The 21,343-nt window shown below is 41.5% G+C and overlaps 2 protein-coding genes across 2 annotated transcripts; one reads left to right on the top strand and one right to left on the bottom strand.

Moving 5' to 3' along the window:
- Nucleotides 1-1,906: 1,906 nt before the first annotated feature.
- Nucleotides 1,907-12,529, bottom strand: nae1 (nedd8 activating enzyme E1 subunit 1). Its single transcript, XM_079997108.1, has 20 exons — nt 12,422-12,529; nt 10,870-10,973; nt 10,691-10,751; nt 10,570-10,600; nt 10,376-10,447; nt 10,116-10,195; nt 9,315-9,424; nt 7,964-8,073; nt 7,777-7,839; nt 7,617-7,680; nt 7,372-7,463; nt 7,197-7,256; nt 6,408-6,541; nt 5,089-5,164; nt 4,937-4,976; nt 4,566-4,652; nt 4,181-4,273; nt 3,465-3,579; nt 3,015-3,064; nt 1,907-2,931 (listed from the first exon to the last, which is right to left on the bottom strand). Exons 1-20 carry the CDS (start codon nt 12,469-12,471, stop codon nt 2,822-2,824), a joined length of 1,602 nt encoding a protein of 533 aa, XP_079853234.1. The 5' UTR covers nt 12,472-12,529; the 3' UTR covers nt 1,907-2,821.
- A 649-nt stretch (nt 12,530-13,178) lies between these two features.
- On the top strand, nt 13,179-20,524 carry ca7 (carbonic anhydrase VII; the record flags this gene model as incomplete). Its single annotated transcript, XM_079997748.1, has 7 exons — nt 13,179-13,249; nt 14,048-14,245; nt 15,743-15,861; nt 15,959-16,054; nt 17,053-17,115; nt 17,201-17,356; nt 20,402-20,524. Exons 1-7 carry the CDS (start codon nt 13,213-13,215, stop codon nt 20,522-20,524), a joined length of 792 nt encoding a protein of 263 aa, XP_079853874.1. The 5' UTR covers nt 13,179-13,212.
- Between the last annotated feature and the right edge of the window lie 819 nt (nt 20,525-21,343).

The following is a 21,343-nucleotide window of genomic DNA, read 5'->3' as shown; positions in this document are numbered from 1 at the left end:
TAAAATACATTTTCAAGTGATCACATAGAAAGCACAGGATAAAATCGGTACTGTATGACCATCGGCTGGTAGGCTGGCTTCTAGGGGGATGGGACGACAAGTTTAATTGATCTGTTGATGTGGCCATTTCATACGGAAAATGCAAATTTGCAAAGTCACCAAGAGATTGGTGAATTTGTATTACTTATTGCAATCGTAATGTCTTTTGATTGTTGAGGCCACGCCTGCAGTTGCACATTGAGCACCTTGAACGCCTCATCACAATAGTCAAGGAACAAGACAAAGCCAAGCCCCAAATTGCAAATGACACAATAAGTAGTTATTTCAAAGTCGGTTTTACTTAATGAAGAGCTATGAGTTGGGATTGGTCCGTAAAATAGAGTATAAAGAGCCATATCTACCTTTCTACACACTACGACATTTTGCACAGACAGGGCCAATAATCCAGCTTATTACCAAAGCAACGGAGATGTGGCTCCACAAACAGCTTCTGTTATGTTTTGCAGCAACGACATTATAGGGGCAAGAGGAGTAAAACGAAACGAGTGTTGCGGGTAATTGGAGCCATCTTCGTGTGTCCGAAGTGATCTGTATCAGACAAACCATGCAAGGATGTTGACACAGCTGGATGGGGGACCCCCCCCCCCCCCCCCCAAAAAAAAAAAAGGATTTAATGTCTCTTCCAGAGCAGCTGGAGGCCGTGGCCTTCAAAGGGAACTGCCACAAGTTAAAAAAAAACAAAACAAAAAGAAACGTTTTTCGTGACACACACACAATAAATCAATGTTTTTTTTGTGGGCTGGAATTTGATTGAGAGGTGAAGTTCTGAACCCGAACCACTGCCTGAAGGAGAGATGGTAACGTGGCACGGCCCCTTTAAAAGTCACAGCAATTAATTATAGCTGTTTTCACTTACAACTTAGTTTGTTTTTTAATGTCTTATAGCTTAACGGCAGAATTGTCACTGATTTTTATGAGATGAGACAGGTTCTTATTTAATACGCATAGCACCAGGCCTGAACGTCAGCTGATCAGCTGATCATTTCCATGAGCAGGGTCATCACCAAGGCTAATGGTGGAGGATCTAGAAATGAGCATAATTGTATGAAATGTATGGAAACACCAGTAAATCCTACCAAAACCAGCCATCACACTATGTCCTCTACACATTGAACCTAAAAACGCATTACTGGAAACGTTACAGGGATTGGACTGCAGACGTCATTTTTTTTAAACTGCCTCTTTGTACTTCGCTCGCGATTTCTCGACTGAAAAAGGAAGTTCCGAGGCTAACACAGATCCTAAACACAGAGGAGATTGAGGAATTCTGCTTTGTATGCCAGCAGAGAAAGGCTTGTGGTTCCAGAGGCACAAGTTGAAAAACACCCAACAACCGTCCTCTAAGCACACTCTGTTCACTGCGTTGACTTTAGTTTGTGGACTTAAAACAGTTTTCTTTCAAAAAAATACAATTTATAGGTCGGGCCTCCTTTAAACAAATGTATATAATTAACAACCTATCTAAAACGCTCCTCTGAAGAGACGAGATAGAGGGGGGCAATACTGGTGAGTTTGTGTGAAAATATGGTTCTAGTTCTAGTTTTTAGATTAGTTGGAGCTGGTAGGTTGGAGGTTTTTTTGGTGCAACTGTTATAAGGCTAAACAGACATTGGAGCGGGTTAGGTAGGTGGATTGGGTGGAAGCTGAGTGTCTTACAAGAGAAAAAAAATCTGCTGAAGTCTAGTTTCCACTCTGGAGAGACAAAGTCAGCAGGAACAAAAAACAGAGCAAATAAAAACCATGACAGAGCCCCCGATAGTTACGTAACAACAACAACCCCAGAATGAGCACAAATCTCAACCTCTCAACCCCGGAATGATGTTTACATAAATCTCTAGTGCAAGTCGACATAATAAGGCTTTTATTTACATCACTTGCGGATTCCAAATGCATTGGCCTGCATTCTACCAGCATACAACAACGACTGTGGGGATGCTAGCTCAGGCGGTAGAGCTGGTGCTCTAGTGATCTAAAGGTTGCTGGTTCGATCCCAGGCTCCTCCTGCTAGCATGCTGTAGTGTCCTTGAGCAAGACACTTAACCCCTAATTGCTCCTGATGGCTGTGTCCGTCGGTGATTGAACAATTGTAAGTCGCTTTGGATAAAAGCGTCTGCTCAATGTAATGTAATGCAACGACTGAGTCGAAAGGGAAGTGAAATGGTACTGAGCTGCTGGTCAGACTGTGGGTAAGAGCGCCCTCTACTGTTTGATTTAACACAGAGCAAACAAGCAACCCTTCAGTGTGAGGAGGTGGTGTTTTATACCACGCGACCGGTACAGAAGGTCCAGGTGATATTGAGAAACCTTAATCCAGTCTCTGAAGGGTCCCACTTACATGTCTGTTTGGAACGCACGGCGGCAAGAGCCCCTGCAGCTTCAGACTGGTGCTTTAGAGCTGAAATGAAAGTGATTCAATAACCACGGAAGTCGCAGGCACGTTAAATGAGGAGCCTTTCTTTTTCAATTCCGACTCCTCGTGGAAGGACAAGGAACAGGAACCGAATGAGTGTGTATAAGCTAAAGCGTGACTTTGCATTTATTGGTGAATTCCACAGCTACGACAAAACACTTTACCCTAACGGATCCTCGACGGAAGCTGCTTTAGTTTCCTTTTTCGACACTTGACAATTTAATGTGGAATCAGCGTTTGGAGGAGATGACGTGCTCGTTTTGAGCTCGCTCCAGACTGCTGTGGTCAGGGCGGGGTTCTTCCCTTGTCGGTAAAAAGTAATCGGCTGGTTCCTTCGTCTTTAGGTCGTCCCTACAGCTGGTAGGTAGCGGAGGTCTGTGCCATGGCGTTGTAGATGAACGTGTTGTTGAACGGCACAAACTGGTGGCTGATGATCTTGATGGCTTCCTGGGCGGCCGAGCCTAAAAATATATATATATGTTTATGAATTTTTGGCGACCGCCGCTGTACAAATAAAGAAATATATGATGTGTAAGAGCCGTACCTCCTAAAAATGCAGCCACTGTGTGCGGCTCTGCAGCTCCGTAGCGACAGCTGGCGTGGGAAAAGAAGAGAAAAGTAGAACAGGACAGACCATTTTAACACATTTGTCTCTCAAATACAAACAAACCCTGACTCCCCAAATTAGCTTGGATCAGAGCCTTGACAAGGGCCGGAGAAAAAGCAGAAGAGTCATTGAAACAAACAGACAGGGCAGAAAGATCCATCACATTTTGTAAATAAGCTGCATTTTGGTTACACATTTTAAAGTAAATATTATTATTATACATATTACATACTGACTACTGTAAAACAAATCGACCGTAAGGGGCAACATCCCGCACAGGGCAAATCCGGGTGGCGCTTGCTGTCATTACCGGATGCGCAGGAAAAACATTCACAAACAAATATCATGGGGCAATCCTCATCGGCAGATATTCCCGTGGTTACTTACAACTCGTGAATGTAATCGTCTTTGACATTGACGCTGAGGCCGTACTCCTGCAGCAGGCTGGTGACGCACAGCTTCAGCTTGCTGATGTCCTCCTCCACCTGGTAATTATAAACGCCTGGGAGAGGAGAGAAGGTGCACAGGAGGGATGGCATCACTTGGATTATGAGGGGAAATACGTCAATAAAAAGGGGGTTTACTCCACACCCACGGCTGCACGAATGAATTTAGAGTGAGTGTACAAGACTGCATGGGTTGAGAGGATTTTAATGGAAGTTAATGCGAATGGTAGATAAAGAGTTCTGATACCGATTCATTCATTTTTAATGGACAGTATTACACTTACAGGGTCGTACGGTCATTAAAACAAACAACAAAGATTGAGATATTATCTATTTTGTTACCATTAGAGACACATAGCATATACAGTAGGTCCAAAAAAAGCAGTGGCCAGCTCTGGAGACCTGGGCTAAAATCTGGACTCGGGTCCTTTGTTTATTTGTTTAATATTTTTTTGTGGGCTATACAAATGATGGACACTTGATGTGGATCTTTGTATCTCATTAATAAAATAGAACAATTTGACATCAAGACATAAAACAATCAGACTGAAAATCCAATACCGGTGGTATTGCTGTTGGCAGAGGGGAGGTTGTTAGTCCAAAAGAATGGAATGGAAAATTTGAGCTACTGTAAATAGATTATCAGGGCCATCTTACCTGGGTAGCGGGAGTGCTGCATGTAGAATCGATCGACGGATCGCAGCATGAGGTAGAGAACCATCTCGCTGTCAGGACTGTCCATGCAGGATGCTGGGGAGGACAGCAGGACAACCTCTGTAGTAGGTAAGTGACCTTCACACCAATCTAAGACCAACTGGTTGGGCCAACAATTGCATTTGACCATTAAGACAAAAAAAAAAATACATTGTAGGCATTATAAAAGTATATTTCTCCCTGAATTTCCCGCTGGGGATCAATAAAGTTTTACCTTATTTTATATGCGTCAGCCCAACATAATACAAAAATGCTGCTTATGTTTTTAAACGAATTAAGCAGCAATATTTGCTTTAATAAAATAAATGTAAAAAAAATTTTTTTTTACTGATTTCATCTTTATTGACCGAGTCCGCACTGTATTCCTCGGCCAAAGACCTGCAGCACACCGCCCTCAGGAAAGCTGCATTCTTACCTGGACGGGTCACACACACACACACACACACACACACACACACACACACACACACACACACACACACACACACACACACACACACACACACACACACACACACACACACACACACACACACACACACCATTTAGCGTCACATTTAGTGTTACACTGAATGAGTCACAAGTCTTTGACCCTCCACTCCACAAAATGTTAGTATAAGATAATACCCACTGAAGATTGCACACACATTGCTTTTAAATGTTTGCGTATAAGTAATCGATCGTATCTTCTCTACTCACAGAACAGCTTGATGTCCTTTTCAGGGATGCTCTCTGGCGCCTTGTAGAAAGGAAGAGGGAAAAATAAAAATGTTCAAGTTCTGCTGTGAATCGATTCTGGCCAAACGCGCTGTAATACATTTTGTTCGTAAGGCTGACATCTCAGACCGTACCTTTCCGACAGACTGCAGGAGAGATTCGACACGCTTGGTCACGGCGGCCGCATCCTGCATGGCTTTTTCCCTGTAACTGTCAAGAAACGCACCTTAGGCAGATGGCAATAATTCAAAATTCTTCATCTTTTGGATAGCTGCTTCATCTGCCCCTCCTCTGAAGTGTGCCACCCTGGTGTCATTCCGGGTTCCTCTGTTGTCATTTGAGCCACCATATCATGTCCGTCGTTCAACCGGTTTTCTGGAGAACATTGCATGCAGGACAGGCCCAGTGGCACAGGGTGAAGAGGCCCAAGACCCACTCCTTCAACCAGGCCTTTCGGACTTTACAACGAACTTTACTTGCCAATTGTTTTCTTTTTTTTCTTCTTTATGATTTTGTCTGTCCTTGCGTTGTTTGAAAAGCTTGAATACATTTTAGATATTTCTACTATTATCGTATCATCAATTGTGGTAAACAATTTTGTAGATAGGACCTCTACATACATTACTTAAAAAACAATAAAAAATATATATAAATAAATAAATAATAACAAAAAAAAATTATATATAATAATAATAATAAATATATATATATATAAGCAGGTATTTTGGTATATGTAGCAATTATGGATAGATCGATTTTTAGGGCCTAATACCGTTTGATTGAGACTGCCAATACCGATATTTTGTGCCAATCTTAAATATCGTTGAATTCTAAAGATTTTACGCCAAAACAAATTTAAAAAAGTGTAATAATATTTCCAGGATACTTTACTGCCTTTAGATGAAGAAAAGAACTGCCACTCGCATTTTTTTTCAAGCAACTTCACAAAAAAAGAAGCCCAAAGTTGCCTAAGTGGACTCTCTCCCTGTCCCTCTGACCCCACTCTCCCTCTGCGTGTGAGCGGGGTTGCACAAAGAGGGAGAGAGAGGAGAGACACTGGCTCGGCTTTACGGAAGAAACAGGTTTAACGCAAAATCAAACTATATCGATATGAACGGCACTGTCGCATCCTATATCTTGTTTAAAAATATATTGAATAAACCGTAAAAAAATGAAAAATAAAATAAAAAAAATCGGTATATCGGCCAGCCCTATCGAGGGACTCTTACACGCTGTTGTCACGGTGACAAAAGAACGTTTTTGTTGACTTCATTTTGCTTGAAAAATGCAGTTCTGCCCCGAGTCAGATCCAAGCCACCTCCAATAATTAAGGGATCCTCATGATAAAGATCACCCCCTTTACCCTGCCTTCTCCTTTATTGTGACATTTCTGGCTTCTGGTATCTCCTCTGCTGTCCCATTGACCCGAGGTCACTGTGTGTTCTCCACTTACACATTCTGAAGGTTGATAAACTTTTGGGAGTCTGAGATCATGTCTGGAATGGTTCCTCGTACGGGCAGGCTGCTGCTGCCTTCGTTCAGGACAAACTCTTTGACGGCGCGTAGCATCACCCAGAACGGCGGAGTCTGTTATGAAAAGGCACACCAAAGAATTACCAACATTTCTGACAGTGACAGACAACTCTTAATTGTTAAATGATCTTCATTTATTAAGCCTGGTTTGAGTTTGGGCATCTGGGCTCTACTGCTCATCACTCCCGGCGAAGTGTACAGCAAACATAGACATACTTAATGAGATAGAAATATAGGAGTGATGCGCTTTAATCCCTCATTGGATAGAAGAGTAGAGCCCAACAGGTGGACGCAGGGGAGGTGGAGGGAACACAGAAAGCAAATCAGGCAGTAACACAGGTAGGGCAAGAGGGATTGGCTGCTTAAATAGACCGGCCCAAAAAGGCGTGGAAGCATGTGACGCCGTTGAGTTGTCTGACAGAACTAGCTCCGCAAACTACTCTACACCCCTTTCATACAATAAATAAATAAATAAACAACTTCAAATATCTTGGTTGATTCCACAACATCCTGCAGGAGTGACTCTACCCATCTACCAATCTTAAGAATCAACTGAAGGAGCAAATGAAATGGTTCAGGAGATATAACTACACTGTGATCTGTTGATATATGACATGTTTATTTAACAAGTGTGACATTTTATAAACACATCTATAACATGATGAATTTGTTTTTGTTCATTACTTACTGTAACAGCCACTTGTCTCACCTGTGTTGTGATGTTGCTACACTGCTCGCTGTTGAAGAAATCTTTCACTGTGGTGGGAATCTACTGAAATGAGGCTGGCGTTATTACAAGAGGTGACATGGCTCCAAACAGAGTATGAAGTAGTTTAAAGACACAAACTAACACAATGATTCATTTTGCCATGTGGATGGAGCACCTTAGTGGGGTTTAAAGCTGTATTGACATTCTTAACGGCCTCCTCAAAGTTTTCCTCGTCCTCGGGCACCCCATTTTCATTAGTTAAGATTCCTGGAGAGCAGATAAGGAGGAAAAACGTTTAAACAACATGTACAGTGTTATTATATGTATGAAGTATAAAAGTATTTATATAAATAGAAGTGTATAGACAGCGTGCATTGTGTCTATCTTAAGAGAGAATGCCCAGCAAGTTAAGAGTATTACCTTGCCGAATGAGCTGTCTAAAGGCCTCCTTCTCCTTGTAGTTTTTGGGGGGTTGACCCTCGTGCTACGCAGACAAAAGTGCCATTACTGTACACATTCAATCAAAAAAAAGGGGGGGGGGGGGTTTCTCAAGCAACTACCGGACCGAGCCGTACTGTACCTCACTGAGCCACTTCTCCAAGTATTTGGCCACGATGATGATCCATGGCGTGTGACTGTGATCCTTCAGACACCGTGGAAAGCAAAATATAAATAAATACTTAAAAGCTCTCAAACTTGAGCTAGAAAGATAAAACAGATGGGACCAAAGCACATGCACGCCAATTTGACACACAGTAAGCGCACACCTTCTTCTCCATGCCGTCCAGATCGTAGGACTGGATGTGGTTCTGTAGCTCAGCAAAGGGCTGGTCCAGCCTCAGGTCCTCCAGAGCATTGTCTGGGTGAGATTCGATCACTGTGGGAGGAAGCCACCGGGATTTAAGTCACAACTTTGAGGATGCCAGAGGGAGCATGAATGGATATTTTGTTTAGTCATAGTTTAAAAAGCGCTCAAAATGGCACATAAAACAGCATACTATTTAGTACGTCAATTTAGTATGGATGATATAAGTGTTCATTAAGGACCAGGATTAAATACGCATATGCAAACACTGCATACACCGTGCTTGGCAGGCTTTTCACACAATACAGTGAGAGGGCAAGATGTTGATAAAACTTTGCGGTGATGTCATTAACCTGCAATTTGCCAAAATAAAGTGGTGCAGATATGAAAATTTACCATGTCTGAGTTCTTTATATTCACATTTTACTCACATACTAAAGTACAATGGACAATGTAGTGGACAATGTAGTGCGCCTATGTAGTAGGAAGTAAGTGATTTTAAATGCAAAATCCAAGATTTCTTGGCTTCAGGTTTCATTCTGCCACGACAAACTGAAATTCAAGGACTTTCAAGTAATTTTTTAAGCACAATTTTTTCCACTTTCAAGGACACGCAAACCAAATACAAATACATTTTCTATGTGATCTTTATTAATTAAAATATGATCTAATCTGACCCCTGGGCCACACCAGAAGCGACATGTCACCGTCGCGAAATTGGCACGAAAGCATTGCATAAAAGATGCAATGCTTATGGTGTGGCCCAGGGGTTAGTCTCATCGTCTATTATTTCTAGGAGTATATCTATTATCTATTATTAATTTGATTGTCAACTACTATTATAAGTGTATATTTCCAATCATGCTGGAGTAAATTTACATTTCCCTGGCATAATATGTCATAAAAGGGATTCTTGAAAAGTTTTTATTATGTTACAATTTGAATGACAAAACTAGAGGGAAAGTCACAGGTATTCAATGAGCACATTTTTTCCCCCAAGGAATTTTCAGGCACTTCAGAAAAAAAAAGGGGTGATTTTTAAAGGCATTCCAGCATTTACATTTATGGTAAGAACCCCTGTGGGTTTAATTCCAAGCAAGGTCCTACCTGTGCGTAGCAGCTTGCTACTAGTGATCAATCTAGCACAAGTCTTAAATGTAGTGCAAGGCAAGATAAAAGCAGTCCAAGACTTTGGATAAAAATAATTTTCTAAACATCAAACATTTAGCCAATTTTAGATGACCAATCTTTTGGCAGTTGGAGGGTGTTTTAAGTAAGGTGCAAGACGTTTCAACCGTTTTGACGCAACTGACCTGTGTGCTCTTTAACCACTAGTCGCATGTAGCCAGTGAGGCCGTAGGTCCGGCAGACTAGGAACGGCACGCCCATGGTCCACAGCACTGAACCAAGCCTCAGGCACGTGCTGTTCCACAAAGTGGAATGAGAAAAAATATATATATACTTAAAAAGAAAAGAAAAAGGCATTCAAAACAATTATTAATATTGAGATAAAAGGTGCAAACGAACCCACTGAGAAGAGAATATTCACTACAAACATCCACATCAACCTTGGCTCTTTTTGCATTACATTATTATGATGCGGGACCATGTGTATCTTTATTAGGGATGCAAGGGTTTTGGAAGTGTGGGCCGATACAGATGTTTAAAATAAGAATTTGGCCGATAGCATTTGCTGATGCGGATACGGATGTTTCCCAAGTTCCCCTGAACGCAGCATCATTTACAATTTTCAGAGTTCCCATGAATGCAGCATCACTTCCTGCTTGGAGCGATGCAGAGCCATGCCCACGTCTTCTAAAAATCGCAGATAGCACCGTTCTCTCAGGTGGATAAAAATAATTAAAATAAAAAATGCTATAATGGGTCGCCAACTATACCTTGGGGGCCATTAATAATCCTGGGCGGCCCGCCCAAGTAAAGCCCATGTGTGGGAAACACTGGATAAAAATCAGCCACTGCCATTGGTGAATTTCATCTTATTTGCCGATAGGCCGAAGGCAGTCAACAAGGCGAATATCGGCAGATACCGTTGTACGGCTGATAAATCGCTGCATCCCTAATTTTCATCCACGAAACTGGAATAAACACATTACCTTTCCGGCAGCTGAACACCAATGACAATGGTAAACTTGTGGAAAAACTCTGGGTCGTTGTCCAGGAGTTGGTCCGGAGTCTGACGAAGCAAACAGATTAAGTGTAATGTGTCTCAATGAATGACAGTCAGCCAATAAAAAATTAATTCAAATATCTCTCCAAGATAAAAAAAATCCCCTGCACATCTACCACCATGTAAAAATTCCATTATTGTCGTTATCAAAAGTTTAAATATTGTCAAATGGTCAAATCAACTTACTTCCTCTACAAAGTTTCCAGACACATCGCTGTTGAGCTCTTGCAGAAGCTCAGTGGCAGCCTGCGCTCTGTTCTGCAGCATGAAATACATGGTCAGCCCTTTTAAGGCGTAAAAGAAGAATATTTATATTTTAAGAATATTTATTGGAGTTTCTGATCTTTTGCAGTTTCTACGCGTTTATCGGTAGAACATACCTTCCCTATGCTGCTGCTGCTCAAGAAGAAGCTGCAAGAAAAGGTCAATGAGTCAGAACACAAAAACCACATGAGGCTAAAATCAGCTTTCAAAGCGGTGAAGCCTAAATGAGCGCCTTACTTATTCCCAACATCTTCACCGGAGACTGTGTGCCCATCAACAATGGTAAAAGCACCAATACCTGCGATTCACAGTGACATTCTATTAGACAGATGTCCTTTTTCGAAAAAGGTGTATTTTGGGGTATTTCAGATTTTAAATGCAGGCATAGTAAAAATGAGCAGCGCAGAATTATATACCTGGCAGCACAAGGTTTTTAAGTATCTCAGTTCCAGATGCTGTGGCGTTGATAAGACAAATGTGTGCATTTTCCAGGGCTTCTTGGCCATGGTCACCCCACAGTCTGGAAGAAAAATAACACCATTTCGGGGTTGATTCTGGCATTACAAAATGAAATTCAAGGACTGTCAGGTACTTTTTTAAAGCACTATTTTTTTTATTTTCAAGGCCAAAACAAATGAATCAATATTCAATGTGATCTTTATTGATTAAAATATAATTTAATATTAGTCTCATTGTCTATTATTTATATAGTCGTATATCCATTATATCTATACTGTATATCTATTGTTAATCACTTTGTCATCGACTACTTTAAGTGTCTACTTCTAGCCATGCTGGATTAAATGTACACTTCCCTGACATAATCTATGTTGTAAAAGCAATTCTGGAAATGTCTTACTGTTATGATTTGAATAACAAAACCAGGGGGAATATGACAGTTTTGTCAATGATGGTGTTTTTGATCCCCAAGGTCTTTTCAAGCACCTCAGCACATAAAGGGGCAAATTTCAATTAGGGATGTGCACGATTAGCCGGCTAGTCGATTAAACGTCGCTGCCTTCGCTAGTCGGCACCAGAAATACTCGTCTGTTAAACTTATTATTATTTTATTAATGTACACATTCAATTTACACATTGACATAATTTGCACTGAAATGTCCTATTTTTCTGGTCAAATGTTGCTTTGTAAAAGACGATTTGGTTTTTGAAGAATGTAATTAAAGGTTTCAAATGTCTCTTATAATAAACACACTTTTTTTTCACCTTATAGATCCAATTGTGCTCAATTTTTTGGACTGTTTTCAAAGTGTTTTCTTACTTTTAGATTAATATAAGTTTAAACTTCGGTTTAAACACCAGGGAAACTAGTTGTTCGGAACATCCCTATTTTCAACGCATTCCAGTACTTAAAACTCAGAGGATGAAATTCAAGCATCTCAAGGACTTGGTAAGAACCCTGCAATTTAGACCCTCATCCTCATCTTTTGACACCTCGTACCCTGGCCTGCTGCTACACATCAATACAGGAAGACAGAAGTACCGGGATAAAACATTTCCTAACAATAAATCGGGGGGAAAAAGGAAAATAAACATGTATGTAAATGAATGTGTTCACAGAGCATGCACGTATGTACATGCACGTACAGTGTTTGGCGGGGAACACCATGCCAAGCTGGAAGTGGGTGTTATTCATAGATGACATAATGTGCAATGATGCGGATTAGATTGTACGTACATATAAAAACAGAGGCTTACCCCTGCTGTTAAATGTACTTTCTAGGGAGTTGACAGATCATTTCATCTGATAATGACTATAGAAATATTTATGAAAAGATAGATTAACGACGTGATAGCGAACAGAGGTAGTGGACTAAACCAGGCGGTATTATGCTAGCGGTCTTTTTCCCCCCCCCCACCCTTGTTTATACCGAATGGAAATGTTTAGATGCGTCTCTGGAACGTAAGACGTGTGCATGTCGGTGGTCTGTCGCCACGAATGTTACCTACCTCAACTGCCGGTCGTATTTCTGTTCTTTAGAGGCCCTGAAGTCTGCCATGGCGCCGAAACTCCGCACAGCCAGAGGCACCCACGGCCGGCGAAGCGGAGACGCGTCGGCGACGGCGTCGGCAGATTCGACGCAGAAGGCTCGGCGCCAACGATTTACGGCAGCACTTTCGACAAGAGCCGAGGCCCCGCGCGTCGAAGACTCACGAAAGGTGCCTTCAAGGCGAACTCACGTCATGAAACGCACCAGAGTTAGAAAGAGAAAAGAAAGTAGCGCAATCTAAGTAAGAAAGGAAGCAGTAAGTGAGCTTCACATGAGCTTCAATGTACATATCTCGTATTTTGACCAATAATACAACATAAAATAATAAATCTCATATATGAGGCGCATTCTCAGACGCATTACAGTTTCACGTTGACTTATTGACTGTTATTATTACAAGCAAATTAATATATACACATTTGATATCCGTCTATATATATATTCTTGTTTATTTATCTATTTATTTACTCGCTTATCGTTTATTTGCGTATGTCTTTCTGTCTGTCTTTCTTTCTTTCTGTGTTTACTCATTGTCAATGTATTTATGCCGGTGAGAGTCCGGCGTCAGAGAACGCGCCTATGGATGGGCACTGGAAGAGGCGTGTCGTGCGTGCGTCGTGGCCCTTCCCACCCCTCGTCCACAACTTTATCAATCAAACCGCGCGGCCAAATGTACCTGCCCGCCGAGCAGCACCGCGCACGCCAGGGTGCGAGAGTCGGACTCCAATTAGTCGGATCGAAATCAAGGAAATGAAAGGGAACCGCTGGGGCTATGGAGAGGAGAATGGTAAGGATCTACCACCGGCGATTTCTACCCCCGGGCTGGATTCATTAAAGATGTGCATTTCAGTTTTTTTCATTTTCAACAGTTGAGATGGATTTTTTTTTAAATGGTATTCATTGTGGTTCCAGCTAAGCCACTGCTCTGTGTACACATTTTGTACCAGACTTTACCTTCTTTTGTGTGTGTGTGTGTGTGTGTGTGTGTGTACAGTATATACAGTTGATATTCAGGGAGCTGTTAATACCAGATTAGTGTGATTATCTGTTCAGGGCTACTTAGTGCTCACCCTAACCTGCTGCTTCCCCTTGTAAGGTCATGCAGGACACAGGAAAAGTGTATTGCATTCCATTGAGAAGTAAAAAAACAAACTAAATACTAGTAAAAGTTAACATTTAACATCCTCTCAATTAAGAAAATGTTTAAGATGTTTTTCCTCATGATTATATCACATATAAAGCTAAGGGGCTAGGCCTATTTATGTTTGTACTGTCCTGGCTATGCTTTGAATATTGGTCACACTTTAAAACTATTACTTATATGAAAGAAAACTCTTAGAATTTTATTGTGTGTGTGTGTGTATGTATGTATGTATGTATGTATGTGTGTGTGTGTGTGTGTGTGTGTGTGTGTGTGTGTGTGTGTGTGTGTGTGTGTGTGTGTGTGTGTGTGTGTGTGTGTGTATGTATGTATGTATATATATATATATATATATATATATATATAAATAATCACATTTAATTCATTTTGATAACTCCATGGGCCAGTTTGGCCACTTAGCAAATAACATTCTCCTCTATTTAGGTCCATCTTTGTGGCACAAGGACTATCCCATTGCCACAGGCAGCCGTCAGTCTCCCATTGACATAATCCCCAGCGAAGCCTCCTATGACTCCAGCCTGCCACCCATTCACCTCTCCTACGACCAGTGCACGTCCGTCAACATCGCCAACAGCGGACACTCTGTGGTGGTGGACTTTGACGACTCTGATGACAGATCTGGTACGGATACGTAGAAATGTTCTGTTTCGGGTGATATTTATTTTATTTTTACCAAACGAAAGGCCTCCACACTATTCACTTATTGTTGATCTTACATCAGAAAAAAAAAAATATTTTTATTTTATTTTTTATTTTTTTCAGAAGTTGGAAATGAATCTGAAAACACGTCTGCATGTCTGTGGGCTCTTGACGGTCATTTGAACTAGTATAGGGACAATTCAGACAGTCTACAATTCACATTGTTTTATTTTGTTCAAGCAGGGTTAGGGTAGGGTTGGGGTTAGGCTACATCCCTTTGTTATCCAAACCATTGTTTTCCAACAAAAAGACACCTCAGCAAACAAAACAAACAAACAAAAAAAAATATATAAAGTGGTAAAATACGGAAGCTCAAGTAGGCCCAAACAATGCACATAACTCATTCAACGCTCCATTTATTTGCTAGAGGCTACATCTTCATTATAAACAATATAAATGCATTTGATACACTCAAACCACGCTGTGGTTGACAGAGCCTTGATCTCTGGTTTGCTTCGTACATTTACTTTAATTTAGGGAAAGATCTATTGGATTACATTAATGAAATGCCAATAGAAACCTATACTGTGAAGCAGGGTTCGGTTGGATGACCCTTTAAGAAAGCCAAACTGCATAACGCAATAATCACGGTCTACTTATAACCCTCTGATTATGCAGGAGAAAGGTGAAGGCGGTAATTAAATGTATGACTGTGTGTCTGCTGTGGCAGAGATATAATGCTGGGAGGTGATCTCCATGGTTATTATGAACCTATTTGCTTGTTTTTTTTTTTGATTTGTTTTGTTTTGTTTTTCTTTCATTGGGTGGATCTATGCCAAACACCCTGTCATTACCACAATGACACAATGATGTCCGAAATGCTGGGTTGTTTTTGCTGAGAACACGTGTGTGTGTGTGTGTGTGTGTGTGTGTGTGTGTGTGTGTGTGTGTGTGTGTGTGTGTGTGTGTGTGTGTGTGTGTGTGTGTGTGTGTGTGTGTGTGTGTGTGTGTGTGTGTGTGTGTGTGTGTGTGTGTGTGTGTGCGTGCGGCCTGTATACGTACCCTCCTTCCAGAGGTCTGTAGCTGCATCTCAAGGTATCCCAATCAGATTACAGATTACCAGGGTAAATCTTTAGGAGGTCAACAGCTCGGATCTCTCTCTCCCCCACCCACCAAATTGGATTTTGTTATATATATATATATATATATATATATATATATATATATATATATATATATATATATATATATATATATATATATACACCCAACAAATGACTGATATGATGGTGTGAATAAAAAATAAAAAAAAAAGGTGTGTGTGTGTGTGTGTGTGTGTGTGGCGCTTCATAAAGTAAATAAACTAAAAAACCTCCCCAGTATTATGATTCAGCGGTCTGGATGATGGTCAAGTGTAGTGTACTTAATTTCATATAATTTTTTTTTTTTCATTTCTAATCTCCTCTTCCTTTTTTGCAGTGATCAGTGGCGGCCCCCTCGCCAACCCCTACCGGCTGAGACAGTTCCACTTCCACTGGGGGGGGAAGGGCTGCCATGGCTCCGAGCACACCGTTGCCGGGAAGGGTTACGCCTCCGAGGTCAGTGTCTACTCTCCTACGCTGTCACCATTTGTATTAGGGCGTTGTCTCCACACTTATTCCCCGGTCACATCTTCCCTTCTCCCTCTACCCACAGCTTCACCTCGTCCACTGGAACGCTGTCAAATACAGGACGTTCGGGGAGGCGGCCACAGAACCCGATGGCCTCGCTGTCCTCGGCATCTTCTTAGAGGTAAGTGTGTTATTATTATAATTATTATTACTATTATTATTTTGTTTTTATTTTTTTTCCCATAAGGGTGTCCAGTTTAGCGCCCAGGTGTCACTTCCCCCCCCCTGCCCAAGATTAGTGATGTCACTTACCCCCCCTGCTCAGAGTTGCTCAAGTTCTTTCCTCCTATCACACCTCTCAGTCAACAGGGTTGGCAAAATGTTTGTTTATTTTTTTGACATTAGTTTGTTTATTATTATCTTGAATATTAATCCATACTCTTTATTTTTAATTTTTAGACCATAACCGGAACCAGAATTATTTTATTTTTCCAAGTATATTTGCACATACAAGGACAGTGACTTGGTGATGTCGGTGCAGAAAAAGACAAAAAGCATCACAATATAAGGAAATGAGGGCTCAAGGTTATAAAATGGGTATAAGCCATGTTCACTATGATTTAATTTACGTGTGTATGTATATACATTTGTATTGCACATGTTTATTTAGTGTGTGTGTGTGTGTGTGTGTGTGTGTGTGTGTGTGTGTGTGTGTGTGTGTGTGTGTGTGTGTGTGTGTGTGTGTGTGTGTGTGTGTGTGTGTGTGTGTGTGTGTGTGTGTGAGAGAGAGAGAGACAGGGGCATTTAAAATGAAGGTAAATTGTCATAACTAGTTCTCTGTATATGGAATTGTTTCATTTCACAAACCTTTGAACATTTTATAATGGGGCAGGTGTTCACAATTTCCCAAATGTGCTTTTAAGTACATTGAAGAGCTAGAACTTGTCTCTTTTACTTGAGTTGAAACATGAAACAAGAAAATGTGGTACTTTTACTGGAGTCCTTTTGTGCGTGCGTATTTGAACTATAACTTGAGTAGAAGCGGCAAATACTTCTTCCACTACTATTAGTTTGTTTGGCTGTGACAAATACATGCAAAAAAATTAAAAAAGAACCCAAAAAACGTATCAAATGCACATTTGCTAAAAATGAAAACAAATGTATTTTTTTTTATGTTAGATAGGCGATGACCACCGATGGCTCCACAAGATCACAGATTCTCTGTTCATGGTAAAGTTCAAGGTGAGTTGAGCCATTTTAAGATTGGGATTTATTTTATTTATTTTTAAATGTTTTACTTATTTATATTTTAATTATTTTATTGCAGGCAACTTTTGCGGATTTCAAAGGCTTCAACCCCAAGTGCCTCCTACCCAGCAGCCTCCACTTCTGGACCTACCCGGGCTCCTTGACCACGCCGCCTCTCCACGAGAGTGTCATCTGGATCGTCCTGAGAGAACCCATCGCCATCTCAGAAAAACAGGTTAGGGGCGTGGCTGTGCGTGGCTTGTCTATACCTGGCTCAGGTCTTTGATATCTTTGTGATAATCACACTAGAACAGATGTCGTTTTAAGATTAATTTGTTTTCAGATAAACAACGTTTTAAGATACCCAGGCAATTACTTTTAAAGTTGTCATTGTCATTTTGTGTTCATGCACACCTTTTATTTTAAAACCCCCAAAAATAATTTAGAAAATGTAATGACCTTAATAACTTCCTAAAACAACTGCGAAACCCAAATGGAGTGACACTATGAGCTGAATTTGTTCAGGAAAACGGAGTGATGAAAGAAAATTAGCTGTTGCGTTACAAGATCAAAATTGCACTTCATAAGCTTCGGCAGAACAAGTTTCACTCTTAAAGGGAAGACTCGTCGTAGTGGTGTGAGGTTCAACTCCTTTTTTGAGATAGCCTAGTGTGGAAAGAAAAGTTTGGGAAATGTATGGTTTGGGAAACACAAATTCAGATTTGGGGCCAAGGAATATGGCCTTGTTGGGTCAGACAGCCATGTAGGGAGGCAGCGCTACATGTTGCAATGTCGACATCCATCCAATATGTGCTGCAACCAGTCGGAGCAACTGTTGATAACACAACAAAGCATGTGTTTGGATTGTAAGCCCGAGATCCATCGGGGTACACTGAGAGAATTTTTAAGTAACGTGGGAGCTCCATGCCGCTCCGGGTCAAAGGTTGTGGCCTCAGAGGCATCCCGGCATAGTACGGCTCCCCATCCATGCTGCGGTGATTTAGGACTCTTGCTTTGGGCTCGTCGCGGGACCAACCTTTGAAACATATCAATTGATGTCTTGGGGAGGAAAGCAATGTACTCATGTATATTTTGTTTTAATTTTAAGATCGCATGCTCTTCATCACACTTGATCCTTTCCCTCGTCCGCTCTGGTTCCTTTAGTTATCCACATGTCTGTCCACCACAACTGGGGGGGGGGGGATTATTTTCAACTTAGCTAGGTTGCAGGCATGAGCGCGGTGTGTACATGCCCGCCGGCCCCAGAATGGCTAAGCACCGCAAGACTCCAGGCCTCAAGCCTTTGATCCCACCCAGCTGATTATTCCGATGGATGGATGGCCGGACTGGCATTGGGGGGGGGTTTGCAGGTTTTTTTTTTAATTTTTATTTTTTAATTGAGCACGGCTCACACGAATACCCAGCAGGCAAAAGCCTTTATGCAACAGGGTATTATGTTGTTGTTCAACTCCCTGCATAACTGCAGACTACTGTACAGTGGCAATATATGGCAGCTATGTTTTGTTTTTCCATTCAGGTGACAAATTTGTTATTTGCGTTTTAGGGTCGTAGAATAGTCAGGTTTGTTCGCCAAATTTGCACCTTTGTGCTGTTTTACTCTGTGGATACGTGCATAAAAAGGTAACACAATGGGGCATGGCTTGAACCGTAATGTATGTATATTTACATAATCAATGTAAATAATGGTTTAATGGTACCACCACACAGGAATTTGTAGCCATAAAACAATTTAGTGGATTAAATAGATACCCTATTAAAATATATAGTTATTATACAAGTATGTGTCTGCGCATAGTTAATCAACATGGGGGGTTAGGTAGTTAATCAACATTCTTGTACAGCATGTTTCCTACTTCTCAACAAATGTGTAGTCGTATCACCTCCCCCCCAGTGGCCGTTGGAGTTTTGCGTCAAAGTATGCAAGGGAAAATGGGAGCTGGTACTTTTTTTTTTTTTTTTTTTCCCTTCATCTTCTCCCCCCAGTACCACGGTGAGTAGTTTGCTAGGCTGGACATTAATCTTGTTCCATTAATGACAGTTTTAAGCCCCCTTTGTTTTTGTTTTTTATGTATTCTTTCTTTCCCACAAACACAACAGTTACACCCTCTGAAATTCTTCATTGCATGCGCACAAATCTTATGCTACGAAAACAGAAACTCATACGCTCACATTGACATTGATGCGCCCGTACCAAAAAGTTGCACATCTGTCGAATATTTTTTTCACAATAACATTTTTTCCCCCTGGATATTTTTCTAGTACAAACCAAGTCAATAGCTACAACTGCTTGATCTACCTCCACAAGTCTCAAATGCTGTTTTGTTTTTTTTACGCTCAGAAGTGACAAGTTCCGCACGCTCTCACTTTTGCACAACATATCACAGTAAAATGTCTAACAAAAGTGAGACTTTTTCTTATGTATTTTTTTAAGCAATTTAAACTCTCACCATAGTGCAGGTTGCTCTATCAAAAAGAACAAACAGTGGCGATTTTTCCCGAAGTCGCTTTAAAACAATAGGAGAATCCAGCTGAGAGGGAGAAAAAAATGTGGCTACGCAAATAGTGGGGAGAGGAAAACATGACGCAGATAGATGTTTGTATGTTCGCTTTGTAACTACGATGCATAGAGTTGATAGCCTGGGAACCAAACCAATCTTGGAGCTCAATTAATTTTCTCTGGCAGAATGCGTCTGGCCACCCTCCCATTCAAACAGATTTCCACCATCCTTGCCAGGGTCGGGCCAATCACAACCATGTATCTAATATGGGGCGGGTTTGAAACGATGACAATGCAGAGGAGAGCCCTTGACGCACCTTACCAAGATGGCTGCCACTGACGTGGAACTGCCTGTTGAACCTGCTAACCCGACAGTAATGAACAACCTGGACAGTATATTTTCTCTAAAAAGTTTTTGTTGATAAGAAAGATGTGTTTGTCGTACTTCCGACAGGATTTAGTAAAAGTTTAATTCACCAACTCACTGGCTCAGCGCTACGTCACACATTTCATTGCTCTGATTGATTGTAGGTTTATCCAAATGCGTCCAGAGACATTTTGGTCTGCAGCCGTTGGTAACGGCCCTTGGAAATCAAAAATAAACAGATTCCAGACTAACACGCATTTGTGAATTAGTCTGGCGATGCCAGGCTATAGAGTTGATCGATGAGGATTTTTTTTATTTTTATTTTTTAGAACAATCTGAAATTTCCTGATATAAATACAGTATTTTTCATAACCGTCATCTGCGGTCTCTCTCAGATGGGAAAGTTCCGGATGCTTCTATTCAACGGAGAGGAGGAAGACGCCAGAGTCCGGATGGAGAACAACTTCAGGACCCCCCAGCCCCTGGAAGGCAGGAGTGTGCGCGCCTCGTTCAACTGAGGCGGCCCCCAGGGGATCTGGACCTGCAGCTGGCGCCAAGCATCCACTCCAATTTAGAGTCAATAAGTCAGTCGTTATTTAAGACGGGGCGGGGGTGGGGGCAACAAATCGTAATTCTCCCCGCCGCAAATATAGGCGGGTGCATGGCGTTGGCTACGGTTCAGAGGTGAAGGAATTTAGTTAAACAATTGGGTCGGGTGGAGGGCGCTGAAAACGTATAGCCTGGATGATTAACTTATTATTGACAAATGCTGTGTTGTGTGACTGTGCTGTTAGATTTTTATTTTTTTTTTTTCATTTAATTTTTTCTTTTTGGACTTGGAGTAAGTTGAATTATTTATAGATCCATTAAGAATTGTCATCATGTGCAATGCATCACCCACTTGTGATTCTTCCTTCTTGAGGTTTTTTGCTTCGGGGAAATTAAAGGACACCAAATTTCGCGAGCATATTTTGTTTTGTTTTTCGGCTCTGTCCTCTTTTAAAATGTTTTTCAGTGCAGCGTGTTTGCTACCCCGGCTCCCTTCTCTGACCTGGACCGTGGCCCTCTCTAGATCTGAAGCCGCTCGCTGCCTTCCATCTGATCCTGCTTGATCCCCCCCCCCCCCCCCCTGCACCCCGCTGCCCCCCAATGTTTATCCACACTATTGCTTGTGGAATACCGATCCGAGCGCTCAGAGATCCCTTCCACTCCCCCCAGACCCGACTGGAGGTTGGGGTGGATTAGCGCTGCGGCTGCCTCAGCTTATCTGCTCAGCCGTGACAGGGGGGCGTGAAAGTAAAACATAGGGCCCTTTCAGACCTTTTTAGAAGAGGCTG

The sequence above is a fragment of the Zeus faber genome (assembly GCF_960531495.2).
Source record: "Zeus faber genome assembly, chromosome: 3".
Classification (NCBI taxonomy): Eukaryota; Metazoa; Chordata; class Actinopteri; order Zeiformes; family Zeidae; genus Zeus; species Zeus faber.
This window is presented reverse-complemented; position numbering and strand designations above follow the sequence as displayed.

Coding starts and splice junctions, on each gene's coding strand:
- nae1 (XM_079997108.1), bottom strand. CDS start 12,471: ATGGCAGACTTCAGGGCCTCTAAAGAACAGAAATACGACCGGCAGTTG. Junction 10,601..10,690: donor GGTGAAGATGTTGGGAATAA/GTAAGGCGCTCA, acceptor CTTTTCTTGCAG/CTTCTTCTTGAGCAGCAGCA. Junction 4,274..4,565: donor GGTCAATAAAGATGAAATCA/GTAAAAAAAAAT, acceptor TGTCCTCCCCAG/CATCCTGCATGGACAGTCCT.